The 22,040-nt window shown below is 41.9% G+C and overlaps 1 protein-coding gene across 8 annotated transcripts in view; it reads right to left on the reverse strand.

Annotated features, from left to right (window-relative positions):
- The window catches only part of NRP1 (neuropilin 1), a 148,936-nt gene that overhangs the window by 58,633 nt on the left and 68,263 nt on the right, over nt 1-22,040 (reverse strand). For all 8 annotated transcript variants that reach the window (XM_006063206.4, XM_025264450.3, XM_006063208.4 and 5 more), the window contains 2 exons: nt 17,136-17,291; nt 14,862-15,028 (listed from right to left, as the gene is read on the reverse strand). In XM_006063206.4, coding sequence (XP_006063268.1) covers nt 14,862-15,028; nt 17,136-17,291 — 323 coding nt within the window. The remainder of the gene's footprint in view (nt 1-14,861; nt 15,029-17,135; nt 17,292-22,040) is intronic.

Below are 22,040 nucleotides of genomic sequence, written 5' to 3' on the forward strand. Positions count from 1 at the left end.
GAGAGTCCCTTGGACTGCAAGGAGACAGTCAATCCTAAGAAAATCAGCCCTGAATATTCATTGGAAGGACTGTTGCTGAAGCTGAAGCTCCAATACTTTTGCCACCTGAGAAGTTCCAATACTTTGGCCACCCGATGCGAAGAACTAACTGACTGGAAAAGACCTTGATGCTGGGAAAGATTGAAGTGAGAAGGAGAAGGGAACGGCAGAAGACAAGATGGTTAGATAGCATCATCAATTCAATGGACACGAATTTCAGTAAATTCTGGGAGATAGTAGAGGACAGAAGAGCTTGGCATGCTATAGTCCACGGGGTCAAAAGAGTTGGACACAGCTTAGCAACTGAACAATAACATCCATTGTATCCTCCGGAACCATTCTTAATGCATGCACAGACACGTCTGTTTCACCACATCCTTGGAGGTGACAAAAGGCAAAATGTTTTCTTGGTGAACATGACCACACTGTGGTGTGTGTGGTGTTGGGGAGTGTGCTTTTTATCATTTTGATATTTGGCAAAACTAATACAATTATGTAAAGTTTAAAAATAAAATAAAAAAAAAAAGAAAAAATAGAGCTAAGGCCCACATTTGGAAATGCAAAAGAAAAAAAACAAAAACGAAACCACTTTTTTTCAAACCACTTTGAGGTTTCCAAAACAGCAAGAACCCTATAATGTTGTCACTATACTTTAAGATACAAAGTCACATCTGAAAACACATTACTCTGCATGGTTTTAATAAAAAAACTTCTGATATTTAAAAAGAAATGGGATGAATTGGTTCTTAATTTGTTGGAATTACTTTTGATAAAAAGATTTTCATTAAGATGAATTTTATATGAGATGAATATTCTAAGTTTAGGCACTTTAAAAAAAGATAAGTAGATAAACAGATGTTCCCATAAACTCTTCTGGAAAACAGCAAAGTTCTTAGTCTATGGGAACTAACATTATATTATAGAGGTTGATAATTAGAATTCAGTTCCAGCATTTACAGATTGGACCCCAAATTAATTATTCCTGCTTCCTTTTCCTTTTTGTCCTATCCTCTAGAAGACATAGGATTGCCCAGATGGTGATCATATAAGATGCCTTCTACATTTGTCTTAATAAATGAGATTCACTGATTTACCATATTTTGAGGAAATATGTTAAGCGAACAAATGTATTGACTGAGTTTTCTTTACAAGGTAAATGATTATTAAATAAATGAATTCTTACCATCTTGGTATCAGAGCTTTGTAAATGAATAACAGCATCCTTTTAAATTAATGCAATATTTGGAAATGTAAGTTAAAACTACAGAAATAGGATGATGTGTGTGCTGTAAATGTTAGTGATTGACAATACCAGTAACCAGTCTGGATTTTCAGAATAATGTTTAAAAAACTAGGCCAGGAAACTCTCTAGGCCCATCTATGTCTCTACAAATGACCCAATTTCACTCCTTTTTATGACTGAGTAATACTCCATTGTATATATATGTATAAAAGTGAAAGTGAAGTCACTCAGTCCTGTCCGACTCTTTGTGACCCCGTGGACTGTAGCCCACCAGGCTCTTCTGTCCATGGAATTCTCCAGGCAAGAATACTGGAGTGGGTTGCCATTTCTTTCTCCGGGGGATCTTCCCAACCCAGGTATCGAACCGGGGTCTCTTGCATTGCAGGCAGACGCTTTACCCTCTGAGCCACCAGGGAAGCCCATATATGTATAAAACAGACAGCTAATGAGAACACACTGAATAGCACAGATGTGTGAAAGGGCTGCACTCAATATGCCAGCAAATCTGGAAAACTCAGCAGTGGCCCAGAACTGGAAAAGGTCAGTTTTCATTCCAATCCCAAAGAAAGGCAATGCCAAAGAATGTTCAAACTACTGCACAATTGCACTCATCTCACATGCTAGCAAAGCAATGCTCGACATTCTCCAAGCCAGGCTTCAACAGTATGTGAACCGTGAACTTCGAGATGTTCAAGCTGGATTTAGAAAAGGCAGAGGAACCAGAGATCAAATTGCCAACATCCGCTGGATCATCGAAAAAGCAAAAGAGTTCCAGAAAAACATCTACTTTTGCTTTATTGACTATGCCAAAGCCTTTGTGTGGATCACAACAAACTGTGAAAAATTCTTAAAGAGATGGGAATACCAGACCACCTGATCTGCCTCTTGAGAAATCTGTATGCAGGTCAAGAAGCAACAGTTAGAACTGGACATGTAACAACAGACTGGTTCCAAATCAGGAAAGGAATATGTCAAGGCTGTATATTGGCACCCTGCATATTTAACTTAAATGCAGAGTACACATCATGCAAAACGCCAGGCTGAATGAAGCACAAGCTGGAATCAAGATTTCTGGGAGAAGTATCAATAACCTCAGATACGCAGATGACACCACCACCCTTATGGCAGAAAGTGAAGAAGAAGTAAAGAGGCTCTTGACCAAAGTGAAATAGAGTGAAAAAATTGGCTTAAAACTAAACATTCAGAAAACGAAGATCATGGCTTCTGTTCCCATCACTTCATGGCAAATAGATGGGGAAACAATGGAAACAGTGAGAGACTTTATGTTTTGGGGCTTCAAAATCACTGCAGATGGTGACTACAGCCATGAAATTAAAAGACGCTTGCTCCTTGGAAGAAAAGCTATGACAAACCTAGACAGCATATTAAAATGCAGAGACATTACTTTACCAACCATAGACAAAGCTATGGTTTTTTCAATAGTCATGTATGGATGTGAGAGTTGGACCATAAAGAAGGCTGAGTGCCAAAGAATTGATGCTTTTGAACTGTGGTGTTGGAGAAGACTCCTGAGACTCCCTTGGACTGCAAGGAGATCAAACCAGTCAACCCTAAAGAAAATCAGTCCTGAATATTCATTAGAAGGACTGATGCTGAAGCTGAAACTCCAGTTCTTTGGCCACCTTATGGGAAGAATCGACTCATTGGAAAAGACTCTGATGCTGGGAAAGACTGAAGGCGGGAAGAGAAGGGGACAACAGAGGATGAGATGGTTGGATGGCATCACCAACTCCATGGACATGAGTTTGAGCAAGCTCCGGGAGATGGTGAAGGACAGGGAAGCCTGGTGTGCTGCAGTCCATGGGGTTGCAAAGAGTTGGACATGTCTGAGCGCTCAGTTGCGTCCGATTCTTTGCAACCCCATGGACTGTAGCGCGCCAGGCTCCTCTGTCCATGGGGATTCTCTAGGCAAGCACCCTGGAGTGGGTTGCCATGTCTTCCTCCAGGGGATCTTCCCAACCCAGGGATTGAACTCAGGTCTCCCACATTGCAGGCAGATTCTTTATTGACTGAGCCACCAGAGAACTCTTCTTAATTCTCTGTGGTAATCTGAATGGAAAGGAAATCCAAAAGGGAGGAGATACATGTAGATGTATGGCTGATTCATTTTGCTGTACACTGGAAACTAACATAACGTTGTAAAGCAATTATACCCCAGTAGAAATAAATTAAAAAAAAAAAAACAAAACTAGGCCAGGAAAATTCTGCATACTTTATCTTCATTTTGTAAGACTGGGAACTTAGAAGTTCTTCTCTCTTTTCCCCATGAACTCTGTGTACCTCCTGAAATATCAAAAACAGTCTGTTCAGTATTTCACAGTTCATATGATTAGCTAACCTCTGTTTATTATCACAAGTATTTCCCACTGGAAGTTTTATATTTAATTTCCAGATCTTCAAACTTAAGTCTCTGTCTCATTTCTTGCACTGTAGGCATCAGCCTGTGTCTTTACCAGGGTCTCGGTATTTCTCTTTGGAGACCGGGTCTATGCTCCATCAGTTTTAGCCCTAAGTAAACACATCGAGTCTTAGAAGCATTGAGACCTCTGTGATGATTCTCCAGACAGCTGGATCTCCCACCCTGCTTTTTTTCCTCCCACATTTCTGCATTAGTATGGTGGTCTATAACATTGCACTTGGATTTGTCTTCTTAAGGAAAGAAGAAAGACCAAATGTTGGCCAGACTTTAAGGTGTGAATAGGCTGGAATGGTGGTTGAGCTTGTGCCTTACAGATACTTCTGTCAAAGACTGGGGAGACAGAAGGATGAACTGTCCAGGCTTCATCTTATCTCCCCTAGTAGGCCGCACCTCCCCCTGAACTCGCTCAAAAGGATCAAGTGAAACAGCTCCACTAGTGAGGTTTCTTTTTTTTTTTTTGACTCTTTTTTTAAAATTTTTATTTTATTTTTAAAGTTTACAATATTGTATTGGTTCTGCCATATATCGAAATGAATCCGCCACAGGCATACATGTGTTCCCCATCCTGAACCCTCCTCACTCCCCAACTAGTGAGGTTTCTATGTGAAATCCTCAGATAAGCTTCAGGGTGAAGCCAACCTAAACAATGACTTGATCTAAGGGAAAAAAAAAACTTTTTAATTAAGAAAAAAAAATTTTTTTTTTTTTGGCTATGTGTTGCCTGATATGATTAGCAGTAGTATTTAAAACAAATTCCAGCTATGCTTCATATATTTATATTCTCATTTAAGCAAGCCCAGGGCACCAGCTGATGGAGTAAATTTATTTTTAATAGAATCACAGAATCTTAAATGCTTGAAAGGATTTCAGAAGCTGTCGCATCCAATCAGCCATCCCTGGAAGAATTCTATCTGTTGCCCTCTCAGGCTTGCTAAAAGAATAAAGGAGCTTATTTATTTTTCTGCTGAATCCAAAAAAATGTAGTTACAATTTTAAAGCACCGGGATTGTAAGAAAAATAAAACTTTGGTAAAATTAAGACTTCATTCTTCTGAAGGAAGGCAATTAGAGGCAGGCCATAAATATGTTTTTAACCCCTGGAGGCAAAAAGAGCTGAAAAAAAATGTATAAGTCACTTGTATAAGTACATATGTGATTATTCTGTCATAACATGTGCAATTAGTCTCAAATGCTTACTTTGTTCGATAGTTGGAAATATAAAAGCATAATGCATTTTATTACTATTGGGATTTATAGGGCATTTTTAATTTAATCTACTCTCCTTTCTTTAAGCGTACAATTGAATGAAATGTGAAGGCTGGGGGCTTGCTGTGGAGTAAGGAAAGAAGTGTGTGTGTGTGATTTTGTGTGTCTTTGGTTCAGGTCAGCATCCAAAATTGCTATTTTGATGTGGATAAAAATTGCCATTCTGATGTGGAGCTTTCCAATGGTGCATTAAACGAGAAATATACAGAATACACGTGCACACCCTGGCTTTGGAATTCCCAGCGTGGACCTTTTTCACCTTTTTGAAGAAGGTTGCCGTGGATGTGTTTGAAAAGTTTCAAACTGTGGATTCTGCCGATTCTGAAGAACACACATTTTGTACTCTGGGTCTTTCAAGTTTGGATATGAAAGTTATTTAAAGCTTAGAAATCTGTGTCCTGCTTTACATGCTGCATAAAAGTAGCCATTTCTCCGATATGTGAACATTAACACACTCTGTAAAAGGTACAATTATTAAAGCCAGGGCAGAAATCAACAAACCCCACCAAAGGAATTTCTTAAAAACTGGTATCATAAAATCTGTGCACATTATGGATTTCATTAACATTTTACTCCCTGAGGATTCCCAATTGTATAACAACAGAAGTTCTTTAAATTTTAAATACCACAGACAGGAACAGTCTTTCACCTAAAACAGATGTAAGACCATCAACCTTGCCTTCCTATTGGTCCACAGAAACTGGCTGGTAATTGATGGGTCCTTACTTGTTGTTGTTTATGTTTCAGAATTGGAAACTTAATAATATGTTTCCGAAGAAAAGATAAGTTAACAAGCAATAGACAGGTTTTCAAACACAGTTCCTTACTCTTGATTACTTTTGAAGTTAAAAAAAAAACAACTGTTAATTTATATACTGCAAAAAGAAAAACTCAAACAGGTAAGTCAAGGTCAGGAACACACAGCGTCCTAGTGTGAAGAGCTCGTTCCACTCTTATTTTCCCTAAATCTTGTCAATGCTGACTGCTGAGTTTATCCTTGTGTTTCCTTTCCTTAGTCTCATCCTTATCAGTGCATTTTGAGACTCAGTCACGTCTGAAATAACATCTGTATTTATTTAGCTAAAAACAGTCCACTTTTAAAAGCTAAAAATAGTGAAGCTTTAAGATAAACAAGCAAGCAGGTTTATGATGCTATTTTCCTGCATAAAGTAAACAGATGCATTTGTATTTTTGGAAAACAAAAGAACTATGGTTCTGTTCAAACCCTATCTATGGTAAGAGTTTGAAAAGTGACAAAACCAGCCAAGCAACCAGCAACTTTTTATTTCAAAATGCTGATCGGTTTGATTATTTTTAAAAAAATGACTTGGTTAGGATTTGTGTGGTATCTTCTACACCAGTGGTTTTCAATTGGGGATACATTTGCACCCAAATAGGACGTTTGGCAACACCTGGAGGTGTTTTTGGTTGTCATGACTGAGGGTGTGTGTGCATATATGTGTGTCTTACTGGCTTCTAGTCGGTGGAGGATGTTGCTAAATACCCTACAACACACAGGACAGGCCCCACAACAAAGAAATATCCAGTCCGTAAGGTCAAGGTTGTCCAGACACAGAAACTCTGCTCTAGAGAAAGTCCAATCATTTGTTTAAATTAAAGCTTCTGCAGTGACCGTTCGATTTACTAGACATCAGTCACTAATCAGTTGCTGAGTAGGGATACATTGGCATACAGGATCCAAATTTATTTTCTCATACTGTTACAATAGAGTTGGGAGCAAAGAAGCAGGGGCCAGAATACTGAGATTCCAACCCAGGTTCTGTCACGAACTTGCTCTGTGGTCTTGCAAATCACTTAATCCCTCTGAAAGCATGCAAATTAAGGGATTTAGACAAAAGGATGTTTGCACCTTTGTTTAATCATATTCTTGAAGTCAAGATATTCTGGAAACAAATATAGAAACCTCTCCTCTAGAATTTAGCTATGAATGTTAGGTCCAGATAAACAACACTGGTATAAAACAATAAGAAACCAAAACAGCAGACAAAAAGGAAGGTTCATGTTCTACCAACGAACTTATTTTAAGTGTGCTCGTGCTTAGTCGCTCAGTTGTATCTGACTGAGACCCCATGGACTGCAGGCTCCTCAGTGCATGGAGATTCTCCAGGCAAGAATACTGGAGGGGGTTGCTATGTCCTCCTGCAGGGGATCTTCTCAACCCAGGGATAGAAGCCAGGTCTCTCACATTGCAGGTGGATTCTTTGCTGTCTGAGCTACCAGTGAAGCCCAATTTTAAGTGTAATTCTACCTAAACTGTTGTGGTTCTTTCAACACTGTCTTCCCAGTGATGCTTCATCATAAAAATCAAAGAGGCTTCTTTAAATGTCATACACTTTTTTTAAAGTGTATCGATATGAAATACTAAATCCTTTGACTGATTTTTAAAATTAAGTGGTCAACTTAACCAAAATGGTTAAAGTCATCTCAATATTTTTCTCTATGACAAAAGACAGCTAAAAATGTCTAAATAATAATTATGTCACATGTGCATTGTTTTTCCCCAATCATAACCTCCTTCAAACACAACAGAAACCTTGGAATTTCTTCTGTCTCTATATACATCTCCTATTATACATTTCTTTCAAATGACTTTCTATAACACAAACCACCAAGCTATCAGAAAAAAACATTAGGAAAAGTCCCTTTGGAGACAATAACTTTTGGAATACAAGCTTCCTGGCTGGAAACCTAGTTAGAGATAGCAGGTCTGTGATACATGAAAGGTGGGAGGTAAAGCATTTATTTTGTGCAGGGAATACAAGCCACTGCAGAACTAGGGTAAGATAACCAAAGGCTCACCTGGGTGACTTTTTAAAAAAGCAGATTTCTCCCTTCCAGATCAATGTTTCCATTAAAATAGTAACTTAATATTAGTTGCACACACACAGAGCATACCTGGGGAATAAACATTCAATTGAACAGCTGTATTTTCCCTAAATTTGCCAACATTATATTTTACACGTGTCATTCCACATTTAGGCAACCCAGTCAGCTATTTTCATCAGTTCTCTAGTAGCACATTTATAAAGCATTTTATTGCAGTTTCAGCAATTTACTAATGATCTGAATGAGAAAACGCCCTCTGAAGAGTCTGATCTGTAAGACCTGACCATATAGTCAGGATAAAGTCAAGAGACTTTATACTCGGGATAACATGTTTGTTCTGGATTAGTCCAATTCAAGCAGATTTTGAACACAGATTATAAATCTGTTAGAAACTAGTAGTTGTATGAAAATATCACAAACTATTTCATAAGAGATCGCTTTCCACACTCAACACATTCATAAGAGAGAATGAAAGATTCACTCAAAAAAGTGGTGAAGGAAAGAAAATGAGATATGAAACTTGTGAAAATAAATGACATTCAAGACCCTTAAGATAAATTTCTTCAGCTTCCACTTTAAATCTGGGGAAAGCCTCAAAGATTACAACAAGGGTTTCAGATAACAAATTCTTCTAATTGAATAAACAACACTCACTTCTCCCACCTAAAATCCGATAAAAACGTGTCGCAGTGCTGTGTGTCAGAGCGAAGATTTCCAAGAATTCAAGAATTATTTCATTCCATTTGGCACGGCAAGGATGTCCAGCTAGCCTCAGCTCTTGACATCAGGTCTATGCCTTTAAATGATGTTCTGTCTCCATTCTCGTTAAGTAAGTATAAAAGTTGCTCAGTTGTGTCTGACTCTTTGCGACCCCATACAGTCCATGGAATTCTCCAGGCCAGAATACTGAAGTGGGTAGCCTTTCCCTTTTCCAGGGGATATTCCCAACCCAGGGATTGAACCCAGGTCTCCCACATTGCAGGAGGATTCTTTACTAGCTGAGCCACAAGGGAAGCCCCCGTTTTTGTTAAGGGAGAATAATTCAGCTTCTGAATCATGATGGAGCCACCATAGAGGTTGCTGGTAGCAACAATTCACATTCACATTCAATTCGCATTCCTGGGTGGATATGGAGGTGCCTGATGGTAGTAAACCTTGAAGAACCTCCTGGACTAGAAGGAAAATCTTGAGGCTGGGGGCTGGAACCTGGCGAAGGGCATGACAATTTCTTCTGTGACACGTGAGGCCTTAAGACCTCACCAGGCTTTTCACTTTGCTCAGAATCTGTACAGTTTACTGTACTGGACAGAGTAGGAAGTGAAAAACAATTCCTGACTTCTCTGCTGGTGGAGGGGTAAAGAATCTGCTTCCCAGTGCAGAGGACACGGGTCCGATCCCCGGTCTGGGAAGGTCTCCCATGCCGCAGAGCAACTAAGTCCATGCACCACAAATACTGAGCCCTCACACCTAGAGCCTGTGCTCTGCAACAAGAGCGTGACCCCCCGATTGCCGCAACTAGACAAAGCGTGCTTGCAGCAACAAAGACCCAGCACAGCCAAAAATAAGTAGATAAATTTGAAAAACAAAAACAAAAAACCAAGTAGTAATTCCCACAGCCAAAGAGCTCTGCAAAGGTCAGCTACACCCGGGCCCGGCTCAGATCTGAACCTGAGCTCTGAGTCTCCAGCAGCCGCCTGCCCTCCAGCTCTCTAGGTGCCCAGAGACTCAAGTCCCAAGTCCGAGAAAGGAGGTCCTCTTTGGTTGTATGAGGCTGACTCTCCCCACAGGTTGTAGCTTTCCCCAAATCGGGACTTGAGGAAATATTTAACCTCTTTGAGCTTGAGCTTTCTCATGAGAAAATGCGGATTAAAAAACCTCTGGCCCACTTCACTTACACTTTAAGACTAAGATGGGATGTCTTAGTCTTAGTGTCTGAAAAGAGGCTTTTAGACAGGGAAAATGCTATAGAAACATAATACGGTTTTGTTGTTAGAACGTGTCTTAAAATGAATTTTAAAATCCTCCAAGCAAGCTCAGGGTTGCTTGGATCTGACCAGCTTGAATGAGGGCACCCACCTTCTTCGACCCCACAGCTGTGGCTGTGAGTGAACCCTGAATGTGTGTGTGTGGAGGGGGGGCCGGGTTGTAGGCGTGTTTTGGCTCAATTCAGCTCATCTCCTTACACCAAGGTCTTTGGTTACTGGTGTCACTTTTCAAAGTTCCTTCAGTTAGAAAATGTGGAACAGTATCCAAAGAAAATGCATATAAGGCAAAAGGAAAATATGGAAACAAGCTTCTGGAGAAGGTTAGCATGAGTTCCTCTCTTCTGGAACTTTTCTTCTCCTCATCCCTCAGAAAGAACCAGAAAATGTAGTGAACAGAGACGGGGCTTGCTGATGGATTCTTACAGCTACAGAGGGTCTTCTCAGAGATTTCTCTCTTCTATGGGATTAATCCATAATAGGGCTGAGGGACCAAACCAAGCAGGATGTGGGTTAGAAGCCAGCTGCTTTCTGCTCCTCTGGAATAAGTGAAGACATGAATAATCCAGCACCAATCTTTTTTTTTCCCCCACAAAAGACAATGCTACCAAATTTGGAGACACACAGAGTTTCAGCTTGAGTTGGTGTGTGAAGTAATTCTATTTCTAAAGTCATTAGAGTGTAGTAAGTAATCGATTAGTCCCTAGTGCCATTTTTATTTCTTCGGATCAACAAAGTTCATACTCCATCCAGGCATTATGTCTCTTACCTTTTTTTTTTCCTTCTCTTGTCTCCTGGCATTTTAATCAGGGAAAAGTCACAGTTGTTTTGAGGAAAGAGCTCCCAGGAGCTTTAATTAAAGCTAGAAGGACAAATCTGTTTACAGCACGGTGAACACCATCATTAATAAAACATCGAAATAATTAACGAATTAAATTCTGCTTTGTGTGTGAATGGCTATACTAGGATTTAGGATAACATGTCTTCTGATCAGACACATATTCTATGCACTTAGTTTGCAGATGTGAAAAGAAAAATCTGAGCCTGCCTTTCTCCGAGATCCACTGTCTCTGGCAAGACTGCCAGAGCTTGAATGAGGAAGGCTGTGTTACCTTTGTGCAAGAGCGCTAAGTCACTTCAGTTGTGTCTGACTCTTTGTGACCCATGGACTATAGCTTGCCACTCCATGGCGGGCTACATGTGACCACGTGAAAATGTCCAAGTCAGGACTTCCCTTCATGCTCCTCCTCACTATACAGCCCCTTGCCAAGTTCTTAAGTTTTCTGCCAGGCTCCTCTGTCCATGGAATTCTCCAGGCAAGAATACTGGAGTGGGTTGCCATGCCATCCTCCAGGGAGGATCTTCCCAACCCAGGGATCTCAAACCCACGTCTCCCGCAGCTCCTGCACTGGAGGTGAATACTTGACTGCTGAGCCACCTGGGAAGCTTACGTTACCTTTATTTTATAGGAAAATAAAACTCAGTGTCAATGAGGTGAATGGCTTGGGCTCAAAGGATGTGCTTGAAAATTAAGAATTTTTTATAGCACCACTGATACACTGATTCCTCCGAATCCTTGACTGCTTAACCAGAAACAAATGAAGATAAAGATGAAATGAATAGAATAGTAAGATCAGTAGTTCTAGGATACAGACCAGAAAGGACTATTCTGGGGGGGGAAAAAAAAGGGCAAAGCTCACAGGGTGATTAACTCTGTAGTCGACAAGAGGAGGTTTTTGCCTCTCAGGATACTGAACGGCCTTCAGACCAGGATGTGACCACGTGAAAATGTCCGAGTCGGGACTTCCTTCATGCTCCTCCTCACTACACAGCCGCTTGCCAGGTTCTTAAGCTTTCTGCCAGACAACAGATCCCACAGGAAGCACCACAGAGGACATCCACACCGGCGGTTAACGACGCATTGTTTTTTTATGTCACTCGGTAATTTCCTAAAGAAAACAATTGAACCAAAGACTGTTCCTGTCTTGAGGGAGAGTCAGCTTCCAGGGCTGCCTTATTAATTTAACACATGCAAGTGTTTGTCCTTGTTGCTACAGCAACATGTTTGGTGGGGTACATTTCATGCAAAATGTGACAAAGCTGAAAAAGAAAACAAATTCCATCCACATTCCGCTGAGCATACAAATGGGACTGTCAGGTGTGGAGGGTCCTCTTGGGGGGCGGGGAGGGGGGCGGGTAGGTGCCTCCTGCCCTGCGTCTCCCTTATGCTGTGCTTGTGGCTTAATTTCTTAGGCATCCACCCAATGAAAGCAACCAGCCCACTTCTTCTAAGGAGTTTCAGAAAAGCTGGAAACATATGAAATTATTCATAATTAGGTGACGGGTGGATGATAAGATCGCCCACTATGTACACAGACTCATCTAGCACAGCAATGAACTTGCTGAGCTCCTCGCGCCCGCAGGCGATAACGATCATTTTCCCTCCAGGTGAACTGTCGTTGACATTCACCTCCCACAGGGATGGACGAGCAAAGGCCCCACATTCTCAGTTTAGAAACAGGACACCCCCAAACCCATCCCACGTGAGCCTTCTCAGCACGAGGAAAAGTACAAAAGGAGACGGATGCCTCACAGGATACACCTGAATGTATAGGAATCAACGACAAAGATGAAGCACATGGAGTCCAACAGACCTCGCCTCCAAGCCTGATCACGAACCATGATCTCGGGGCATTTACTCAGCTCTTCGAATCTCAGGCTCCTCATTTTAAAAATGAGGATAACTAGACCTCCATCACAGGGTTGTTATGAGGATTAAATAAAAATGTGTCAAGCACCCAGCTGAACTCGGGGCACATAGTAAACACTCATACATGGCAACTATCCCGTGAATGACACGTGTCATTTGTGCTGGCACCAAATACTTCTGTCTGTTCTCCCTCCCTCCCTTGTTGCCCCTCAGAAGTTAAGTGTGGTCCTGGGAGGCACTTTGGCAAGGAACGTGGTGAACCACTCCTGGACAGAGTGTCAGAAGCCAGCCTGCTCGGCCATGCTACCTGCCTCCGTCTGTCTTGGTGACAGGTTCTGGATGATGACTCTTCCGTCCAACTAAGTTCCGGTGTGAGAAGATGTGGGACAGACTGCTCCCACCCCCCACCCTTCCCCCCACTCCCCACACACCGACCAGAGAGGACTTCCCTGGTGGCTCAGTGCTAAAGAATTCACCTGTCAATGCAGCAGACACAGGAGACTCAGGTTTGATCCCTAGGTGGGGAAGATCCCTTGGAGAAGGAAATGGCAACCCACTGCAGTATTCTTGCCTGGGAAATCCCAAGGACAAAGGAGCCTTGCGGGCTACAGTCCACAGGGTCACAAAGAGTTGGACATGACTGAATTGACTTAGCACACACACAGCCACGCCAACCAGAGATGCGGGGGGTACTATCAGCAAGAGGCAAACCTTCTTGCCTGAGGGGTTTTGGTTACTTAGCATATCTGAACCATACTTTGATAGAGAGCTGAACCATTTGAGATTTTTCTTCTGGGGCCATCTCAAATGGCACCTGACTCCTAAGAGAGATGTGAACTCTATCCCACTGACAAATGCTTTGTGAGAGTCCATTCTGTCTCTACGCTTCTACTGACACAGAATTCCTTGCCTAGACGAATTGCTACCGTTGCATTTTCCAAACTCATGCAAGACCACCGTCTCTTAAATTACTGAGTTTTCTCCACGTCACCAAGAAGACAACTATATTACCATGCAAACTTGCTTAGCTCTGCAAAACATAAGCACCCCTCTAGAGGCAGGTCAATCACACTGAATTGCTGACTGGTGGGGGGGAAAGTCTCCAAGAGCTCTTTTGACATAGGCAAGTTCATTTCATTTCTGACTTCATCTAGAGCTGGATTCAGTGATCCCAAGGTAACAGCCTCTTCTTTTCTCACCCTCTACACATTTCTCAGTGTTATCATTTTGAGGTTAGTGTGAGTTCAGCCTCCTGAAATAGGCCATTTCACTTTAAGTGTATGTTAAACTAATATTGACCTTTCCAAAGTAAAACAAAATCTGGTATTTGTGCTCAAAAGACTGAAACAGCCGTAGATGTAGAAAGGAGGGGATTAATCATCCTGGTATTTTTTTCTTGCTTAGGAACTCTCCCTGGGAATTAGTCATTTTTATATATCTTGAAATGAGTGCAAGACAGGCTCTGCCTACACTCCTGAAAAGGAAGTCTGGATCCTTCAGCAAAAAATGTTGAATAATTTGCCCACAGTTGAACCCACACAGCCAAATATGACGTTTGATTTGACAGTGGGTGAAAAAGTCAAGAACCTGAATATCAGGCCTTGGGTGAGAGTATCCAGACATCAAGGTTGGGCAAGTTTAGATTTTGGGAGTGATGCCAGGGATGAGCTGGGAGACAAGTCCAGGGCGGGGTGCAGAGGAGGGGAGCCTGTGGAGGGTGGAAGGGTGAAGGCAAGCGGAGAGTATCAAAGTGGGGAAGCAGAACCAACATCACTACTAAGGACGGAGATGTGTACATTTCATATGTATGTGCCTGTACGAAATCCACAGACACCAACACCCACAGTTAAACCACTTTCTGGGCACATGCTACGTGGACACCAGCGTGAGAAAGTAAACCTCAACCTCGTTCTTCTCTTCTTCTACCCTGAGCAAACAAACAAACAAAACACCTTATCAAACAATGACTTCATGCACACCTGCAAGTACAGTTAAGATATTTCATTAAGGAAACAAAAATCTGTTGAAGTAGGAAGCACATCAATAGAAAATGTGTAGCTGTTGGGAAAAAAAATTCATATCTTTGAGTTGTTACTTAAGTGAGACATCTGTGCTCAGATTCTGTTGAGTCATATGCAAGTATCTGAGAAGCTAAATGGGTTTTCAGGGAAATCACCTGGGCTTTTCTCTGATCCTGTGAATTCTGCAGAGTAATTACATTTGGTGTCCCCTTGTCCTTCTGGTTGGAAGGTACTCATGATGGCACATTTTTTTCAACAACCTTTGTAGACAATCCAAACTTTCTACCCTGATGTGCCAAGTAGAAGCCACATACCTGGATCCACTCTCTGTAGGAATCCTCTCCCGGGGTCCACCCATTCTCAGGATAGTGGAGGCGGGAGCGTTCAGCAGACCAGTTGGTGCTGTACTGGGAAGAAGCTGTAATCTGGTCAGAGTGGATCTCTCCAGATTCCATGCCCAGAGCTTCCATACATTTGAAGTCTGAAGGGAAGAAACAATGGTCCAAAGTCAGGAAAATGTATGGAAACCTAAGATGCATATTTTCTTCTTTGATCTGGAAAACTAAAAACTTCATTTTGATGTTCACACAAAATCTTACAAAAGATGACAGCAAGGGGCTTATTGGATTGTAGCACTGATATGTGCATTTTCACGGTAAGAATTCTTCAAATCAAGGCTATAAAGATCTCATACTTGATTATTTTTCCAACTGGGCTTAGGGTGACACAAAAATTATTAGAGATTTTTTAGGAAATGATGGATATTCTGATTCACTTTCAAAGTTAACATATGCAGATATGTCATATGCATACACATCGAGTTATATTTAAATAAAATTTTACTATTTCCTCTAAGATCTAATAAAAGTGAAAAAGACTCTTTGTCCATTTACAGCTCCTATTTGGTGGGCTGAGTAGAACTTAACTCTCTGTCTTTCAGAGTCCTTAACACTGGTGCCAAGGCTTCCCCTCTCAGACTCCCCTGTGTTATTCCCCTGCCCTGACCTGGCCATAGTTAATAACACCATGAGTTTATCTTATTAATATACAAGAGTATCCATCAGGGGTAAACTGTAGTATCATAGGGTCCCAAAGACCACCACAGTTTTACAGCATAAACAGTAACATTCACAATAATGTCCATGAATCATAAATACATATATTCCATTAGGCCTCATATACTCAACAAAAAATGAAATATGAACTATGATACTGGGAAGTGAATAATTAAGGTCAGGAAAATGTGAATTCAAAGTACCAAAGTGCAAAAAAAAAAAACCAAAAACCTTCAGAGATTAAAGAGAAGGCTCTCAGCCATCCAGAAAAACCTCAACCAATGAAACTTCTACATTTTCTGTATTTTCCAGCATAATTAATACTGTTTTATGGCATAAAAGATTTTCTTTCACTGGTTTCACACTTTTAAGCTTTAGATTTGTTATTTGGAATATAAAATAGGCACAAAAATACATGAATGAATTAACCAAATAAATTAAGTACAAAGAAGATTTTGAAGTTTAATTGGCTTTTTTCCTTTTCTAGTAAGATCTGGTAGAAAAGACATGAGCATATCTGTAAAAGAGGTCTCCAAACTCCCCTGCCTTCTATGCTACGTGATAACCTAGCAGCTAAAACTGGAGAAGACAATGGCAACCCACTCCAGTACTCTTGCCTGGAAAATCCCATGGACGGAGGAGCCTGGTGGACTGCAGTCCACGGGGTCGCTAAGAATCGGACACGACTGAGGAACTTCACTTTCACTTTTCACTTTCATGCATTGGAGAAGGAAATGGCAACCCACTCCAGTGTTGTTGCCTGGAGAATCCCAAGGGCAGGGGGAGCCTGGTGGGCTGCAGTCTATGGGGTCGCACAGAGTTGGACATGACTGAAGTGACTTAGCAGCAGCAGCTAAAACTGTTGAAACCCAAATCATTCATTGTTCTTTCATGTTTTCTCCCTCGGGCCTTTAAAAAAGCTGGAGACAACATCAACTTTGAGCAAAGACTGAGTTAGTCAAGTATTTTAATAAGATACAAAACCATATTACTTCTTTTTTCTTTTATGGAAAGTAATCACAGAAATTGAAACTTGCTTCTTTTACATGAACATCCACTTTCATTCATGTAAGAAAGACAAAAACAGCATCTGCCAGGGTCTCTCCAAACTACCACGCACCATCCATTCTCCCTGCCTGCCCATCAGTGAACTATGTTGATACTGACTGGTCCTTATTATCAGAGATTGATACCTGTGCTTTCCTGACTCTCAATCCAATACATGCCGGAGGGTGCCAGGTAGGTGGTCTGGTCATATTTCATTGTTTCTAGGTGCAGTTTTGCCATTTCCCAATTTTTCTCACGTAATTTCCGAGGTTTACAAGCAGCCTTCTCACACATAATTTTCTTAAGAAAGCACCCCAAATAGTTCTTTCTGTTGATATTCATATAAACCATTTAAAAGAGAAAGAGAAACACTTGGCACTCCAACTCACAAAACACATCTTTAGTGTTTCATAGAGCCACAGGCGTGTGAGGAGGAAGCGCAGAGAATATTTAAGGCAGGGCTTTGCAAGAGGCGTGAATACTGACCTTCTGAAACACTGCTTTGCAGGACACTGTAGTTTGCCGAGAAGCCTTCTTTGGCTATGGCACTGTCCGTGTAGAACACCATGGACAGGATGCCGGACGACGAGAGGATTCGACCTGGTGTCTTCTGTCCACAGTATCGCCCAATGTGGGGACCAACTGCAGAGGGAGAATGCAGAGACCGTGAAAACACCTTTTCTGCTGCAGCTCATGCCAGAAAACCATTTGCAGACATGGGTCCCAGCGGAACCCAGAAGTGTTTTCTTACCAAAAGCAAGCCTTCCCTGGTTAATTGGTTTGCGGTGAACATACTGGATCAGGTTTGTGGAGGATTTTCAAGTGTGCTCAGAAGGGCAATGACAGGCGTAACCACATTCCCCAGTGAGCAGGACTGTTTTCAGGAACAAAATCGAAATACTGGCTTCAATTGTAAAGGAGATTTGGGCTGCCAAGTGCACCCTGGCATTTATCTCCAGGACCACATGGTACACTCGGTCCAGCGCCCAGCAACTCCGCCATGCTGTGATCACCCAGCGAGGGTTCTTGGAGTTGCCTATCCTCCCTGCCCCCAACCTAGGAGGGGATCCTGGGAAAAGTCCTGGAACAGAGCGGTCCTGGCAACAGAGCAGAACCAAGGTCTGATCCCACCCTGGGTAACCCCCACTTTCTTCCTCTTTCATCTTTCAGTCCTGGAGCCTCGTTATGATAAACATCACAGACTTAGACAAGTGACAGTGGGTGATGTATCTGAAGACTAATAACTGTAATAATTAGCAAATTTACAAACTATAGATATTAGTATACATATTAGCGAATTGTAATCAAGACAAAGGAAAAATGCATCTTTCTGGTTTCTGTTTTTCATGTCCCAAACCTTAGAGAGATGATGCATGGCACTTGTGTCCAGTGGACAAGAGAGGACCCAAATCAGCCATCTGACTGCACACCAGGAAAACAGGCAGTAACGGAGGCAGAGAAAGACTGGGGACACTGACGAACTTGTGATAGAGTCAAATTGTTATTTGGCTTCAACTGGCCAGCCCTTTGTTGAAGTGCTTTCACACCAACTGTGGCAATTCAGCAACTCTAAGTTGCCTTATGGACAGTGCAGAAGCCCTCTGGGCTTGGAGAATCTTTTCATTTCCCTGTATAGATCAGCAGCAAGACCAAAAAAAAAAAAAAAAAAAAAAACCCCTCCTTTTTCTCTAGAATTTTTTTCATAGCACATATGGTAAAAACATACCAGATGATTTGGGCTTAGAAGGACAATCTGGTATAGACCATTTTCCCCTCCAAGAAATCCATGGTTCTGTGCATTTCAACTAAGAGTTATTGCTTTGTTCAAGGAGGCACAGTAGGTGGACTTTTCTCTGGAGGGATGGGTCGTGGGGAGGGGTGTGGGGTTCCAAGGCCAGTGTGTGCCACTTAGATGCAGAAGGTGGCCGGTGAGGGCTGGGAGAAGCTTCATGTGTGATCGAGAAAGCGAACCCCATAAGATCTGGCCTACCTGGAGCCTCACGTGCCTGCTGAGTTCCTGGCCAGTGGCTGTCTGAACACCCTGCTTTACAGAGTGATCAAATCCTGGGCTAACAGGTTTTTAGTTCCTGGCCAACCATCTTTAAAAAATAAAAGGAAAGAAAAGAAAAAAAAAAAAAAAACTAAACCAAAGTGGTTGACTATTTGAGTTAGTGCAAAATGCAAAGTTTGAATAGCTGATAACTTCTCCATGTGCCCAAAGTAATGGATCTGCCAAATTCTGTCATCCTTCACTTTCCAGCACCCAAATATTTGTGTGTGTCAACCGCTTTATTATAAAGAAGACAAGGAGGCTGCTCATTTAGGGGATGGATACAGATGATCCAAAGGGCACCAGAGTCCTGGACGGTGGCTCTGCAGAATTGGGGGGAAAGGTCGTGGTATCAGGTTTCCCAGTTGGCAGAAGACAGCCTCTCAGATGAAACTCACTGATTTTTGTTTCTCTCCAGCTTTAATCCTGGCCTCAGATTCTCCTACACCAAGTGCTGGCTCTTGGCTAGGCTTTCTTCATTCTGAATGTGGCCTTGTCACCAATTCAACACTTCCCCCTTCCCCTGAGGGGTGCAAAGTTGCCAGAAACATACACATGAAAATATCTCACTAGAGCCATAAACTCAGGTCTTTGCTTTCCCCAAAAGAAATCCCATTTCTGGTCTGCAGTCTTAATGGGAGGCTTAGAATCTAAATATCTACTTCTGCTTTATTGACTAAGCCAAAGCCTTTGACTGTATGGATCACAACAAACTGTGGAAAATGGGAATACCAAACCACCTGACCTGCCTCCTGAGAAATCTGTATGCAGGTCAAGAAGCAACAGTTAGAACTGGACATGGAACAACAGACTGATTCCAAATTGGGAAAGGAGTACGTCAAGGCTGTATATTGTCACCCTGCTTATTTAACTTATGTGCAGAGTACATCATGAGAAATGCCGGGCTGGATGAAGCACAAGCTGGAATCAAGATTGCTGGGAGAAATATCAATAACCTCAGATACACAGATGACACCACCCTTATGGGAGAAAGTGAACAGGAACTGAAGAGCCTCTTGATGAAAGTGAAAGAGGAGAGTGAAAACTGGCTTAAAACTCAACATTCAAAAAACTAAGATCATGGCAATCAATCCCATCACTTCATGGGAAATAGATGGGGAAACAATGGAAACAGTGACAGATTTTATTTTGGGGGCTCCAAAATCACTGCAGCCATGAAATTAAAAGATGCTTGCTCCTTGGAAGAAAAGCTATGACCAACCCAGACAGCATATTAAAAAGCAGAGACATTACTTTGCTAACAAAGGTCTATCTAGTCAAAGCTGTGGTTTTTCCAGTAGTCATGTATCGATGTGAGAGTTGGACTATAAAGAAAGCTGAGTGCTGAAGAATTGATGCTTTTGAACTGTGGTGTTGGAGAAGACTCTTGAGAGTCCCTTGGACTGCAAGGAGATCAAACCTCTTGATCCTAAAGGAAATCAGTCCTGAATATTCATTGGAAGGACTGATGTTGAAGCTGAAATTCCAATACTTTGGCCACCTGATCCACTCCTTGGAAAAGACCCTGATGCTGGGAAAGATTGAAGGCAGGAGGAGAAGGGGTCAACAAAGGATGAGAGGGTTGGATGGCATCACCGACTGGATGGACACGAGTTTAGGTAAGCTCCGAGAGTTGGTGATGGACAGGGAAGCTTGGCGTGCTGCAGTCCGTGGAGTCGCAGAGTCGGACACGACTGAGCAACTGAACTGAACTGAGAGTCTACTCATCTTCCCTCACTCTTTCCCCTCATCTAAATTCCATTGTTGTGGTTTCATAACTTTCTTTTTCTTGTGTTTGTGGGCAAACTTTTACAGCCTTAATCCTTGGGGTCGTTCTCGACTGGCCAAAGCCACTGACCTTACCAGGAATACAAGCACACAAGGGAAGCTTGAAGTCATCCCCATCCCCCTCCCCGCCACCAGCTCTGGCTGCCTCCCCTCCCCTCCACCATCACCCAATTCCCCTGGGGATGGCGGGAAAGGGGGTCTCTTTGAAAGAGCAAACAGAAGAGAACTTGTCTAGTGCAGACTCATAATTTAGAGAATCTCCATGACTCACTGGTTTATAATGTTGAAGACATGCCTGGTAAATCTGCCTTCTGTCCTTCTGAACATCGCCCCCGGACACCAGCATGCAGCTCTCTTTAGGAACCCTCAAGACTGGAGAGTGAAAGGCTTTTTCGACTATAATACAAAGAAGTATTGAATTTTCCTGAACAACAGCGAGACCTTAGCCTAGCAAGCTAATGCAATATTGATCTGAGCTGGAGCGGCTGCAGGACCCTGATCTGTCTTGTGTGTGTGCTCATTTGTGGATTTACATGATCACAGCTCTTGGGTTCCCTACTTCCGTTACGGTGGAGCCAAAGAGCAAGGCGATGAATGCCAACTTCCCCAAAACAGAAGTATAATTCAAAAATGGAATGCCTGGAGAATTTAAAAAACAGGCATCAGGCTCTCTCTGCGGGGAGAGCAGGCCTACGATGACCATTGCTTCTCAGGTGTGAAGGCAACACTGTGTTTGTGCTGCTTGAAAGAGGAAACGGCAAAACCCTATTCTTTGTATTTTTTCCACTAATCCCTCCATTAATTAGAACCCTACCTTAGAATCAGATAATTTGGCTTTCTGCCACCTTTTTATGAGGAAAAATAGGCAACCATCTACTATAAAGAAGTACTATTAAAATAAGGTATTTTTGAATAAATAAACACAAAAGGGAATCATTTTAAACAGGTACAAAATCAGCCAAGTCTATTTTTCTTAAGGTAAACCTTTTGGTGGAGAATATCTGGATTTTGCAACTTTTCCCCAGAAAAAAGAATTGGCACAATTTATGTCATTTATATTTTGGAAGGTTTATATCACTGATATTTTATATTTATATCATTGATACTGTATATTTATATTTCAGAAGGTTATTTTTAACATAAAATTTCATCTAGCTTTGATGAAGCTTATTCCTGAAATCTTAATAATAATTCCTAATAATTAGGACACAGAGCATTTCCAGCTCTTCCCCCAGCCTGGATGGAGAGCTGGCTTCACGGGCATCCAGGTGCCGTGAGCTAGGCATTCACACTTGGCCCCATAAGTCAGCACAAGCATCTGCAGGCACACTTAGTTCATGGCTCTGAAAGTGTGTGTAACTTTGACCAATGACTCCAGAGCTGTTAGTTTGGAATCTATGGAGCTTCAAAGAGACTGCTAGCTGGAGAGGTGGGGTTCGCGACGTGCATGTCTTGGATCTCACATTTTGGAGTAAACTGCTTCTCTTCGAAGTCAAGTTGAATCGCTTTCAATTACTTGTCGTCTAATTCAGTGTCTATGATAAAATGCCGCA

This window comes from Bubalus bubalis, chromosome 14 (assembly GCF_019923935.1).
Source record: "Bubalus bubalis isolate 160015118507 breed Murrah chromosome 14, NDDB_SH_1, whole genome shotgun sequence".
Classification (NCBI taxonomy): domain Eukaryota; kingdom Metazoa; phylum Chordata; class Mammalia; order Artiodactyla; family Bovidae; genus Bubalus; species Bubalus bubalis.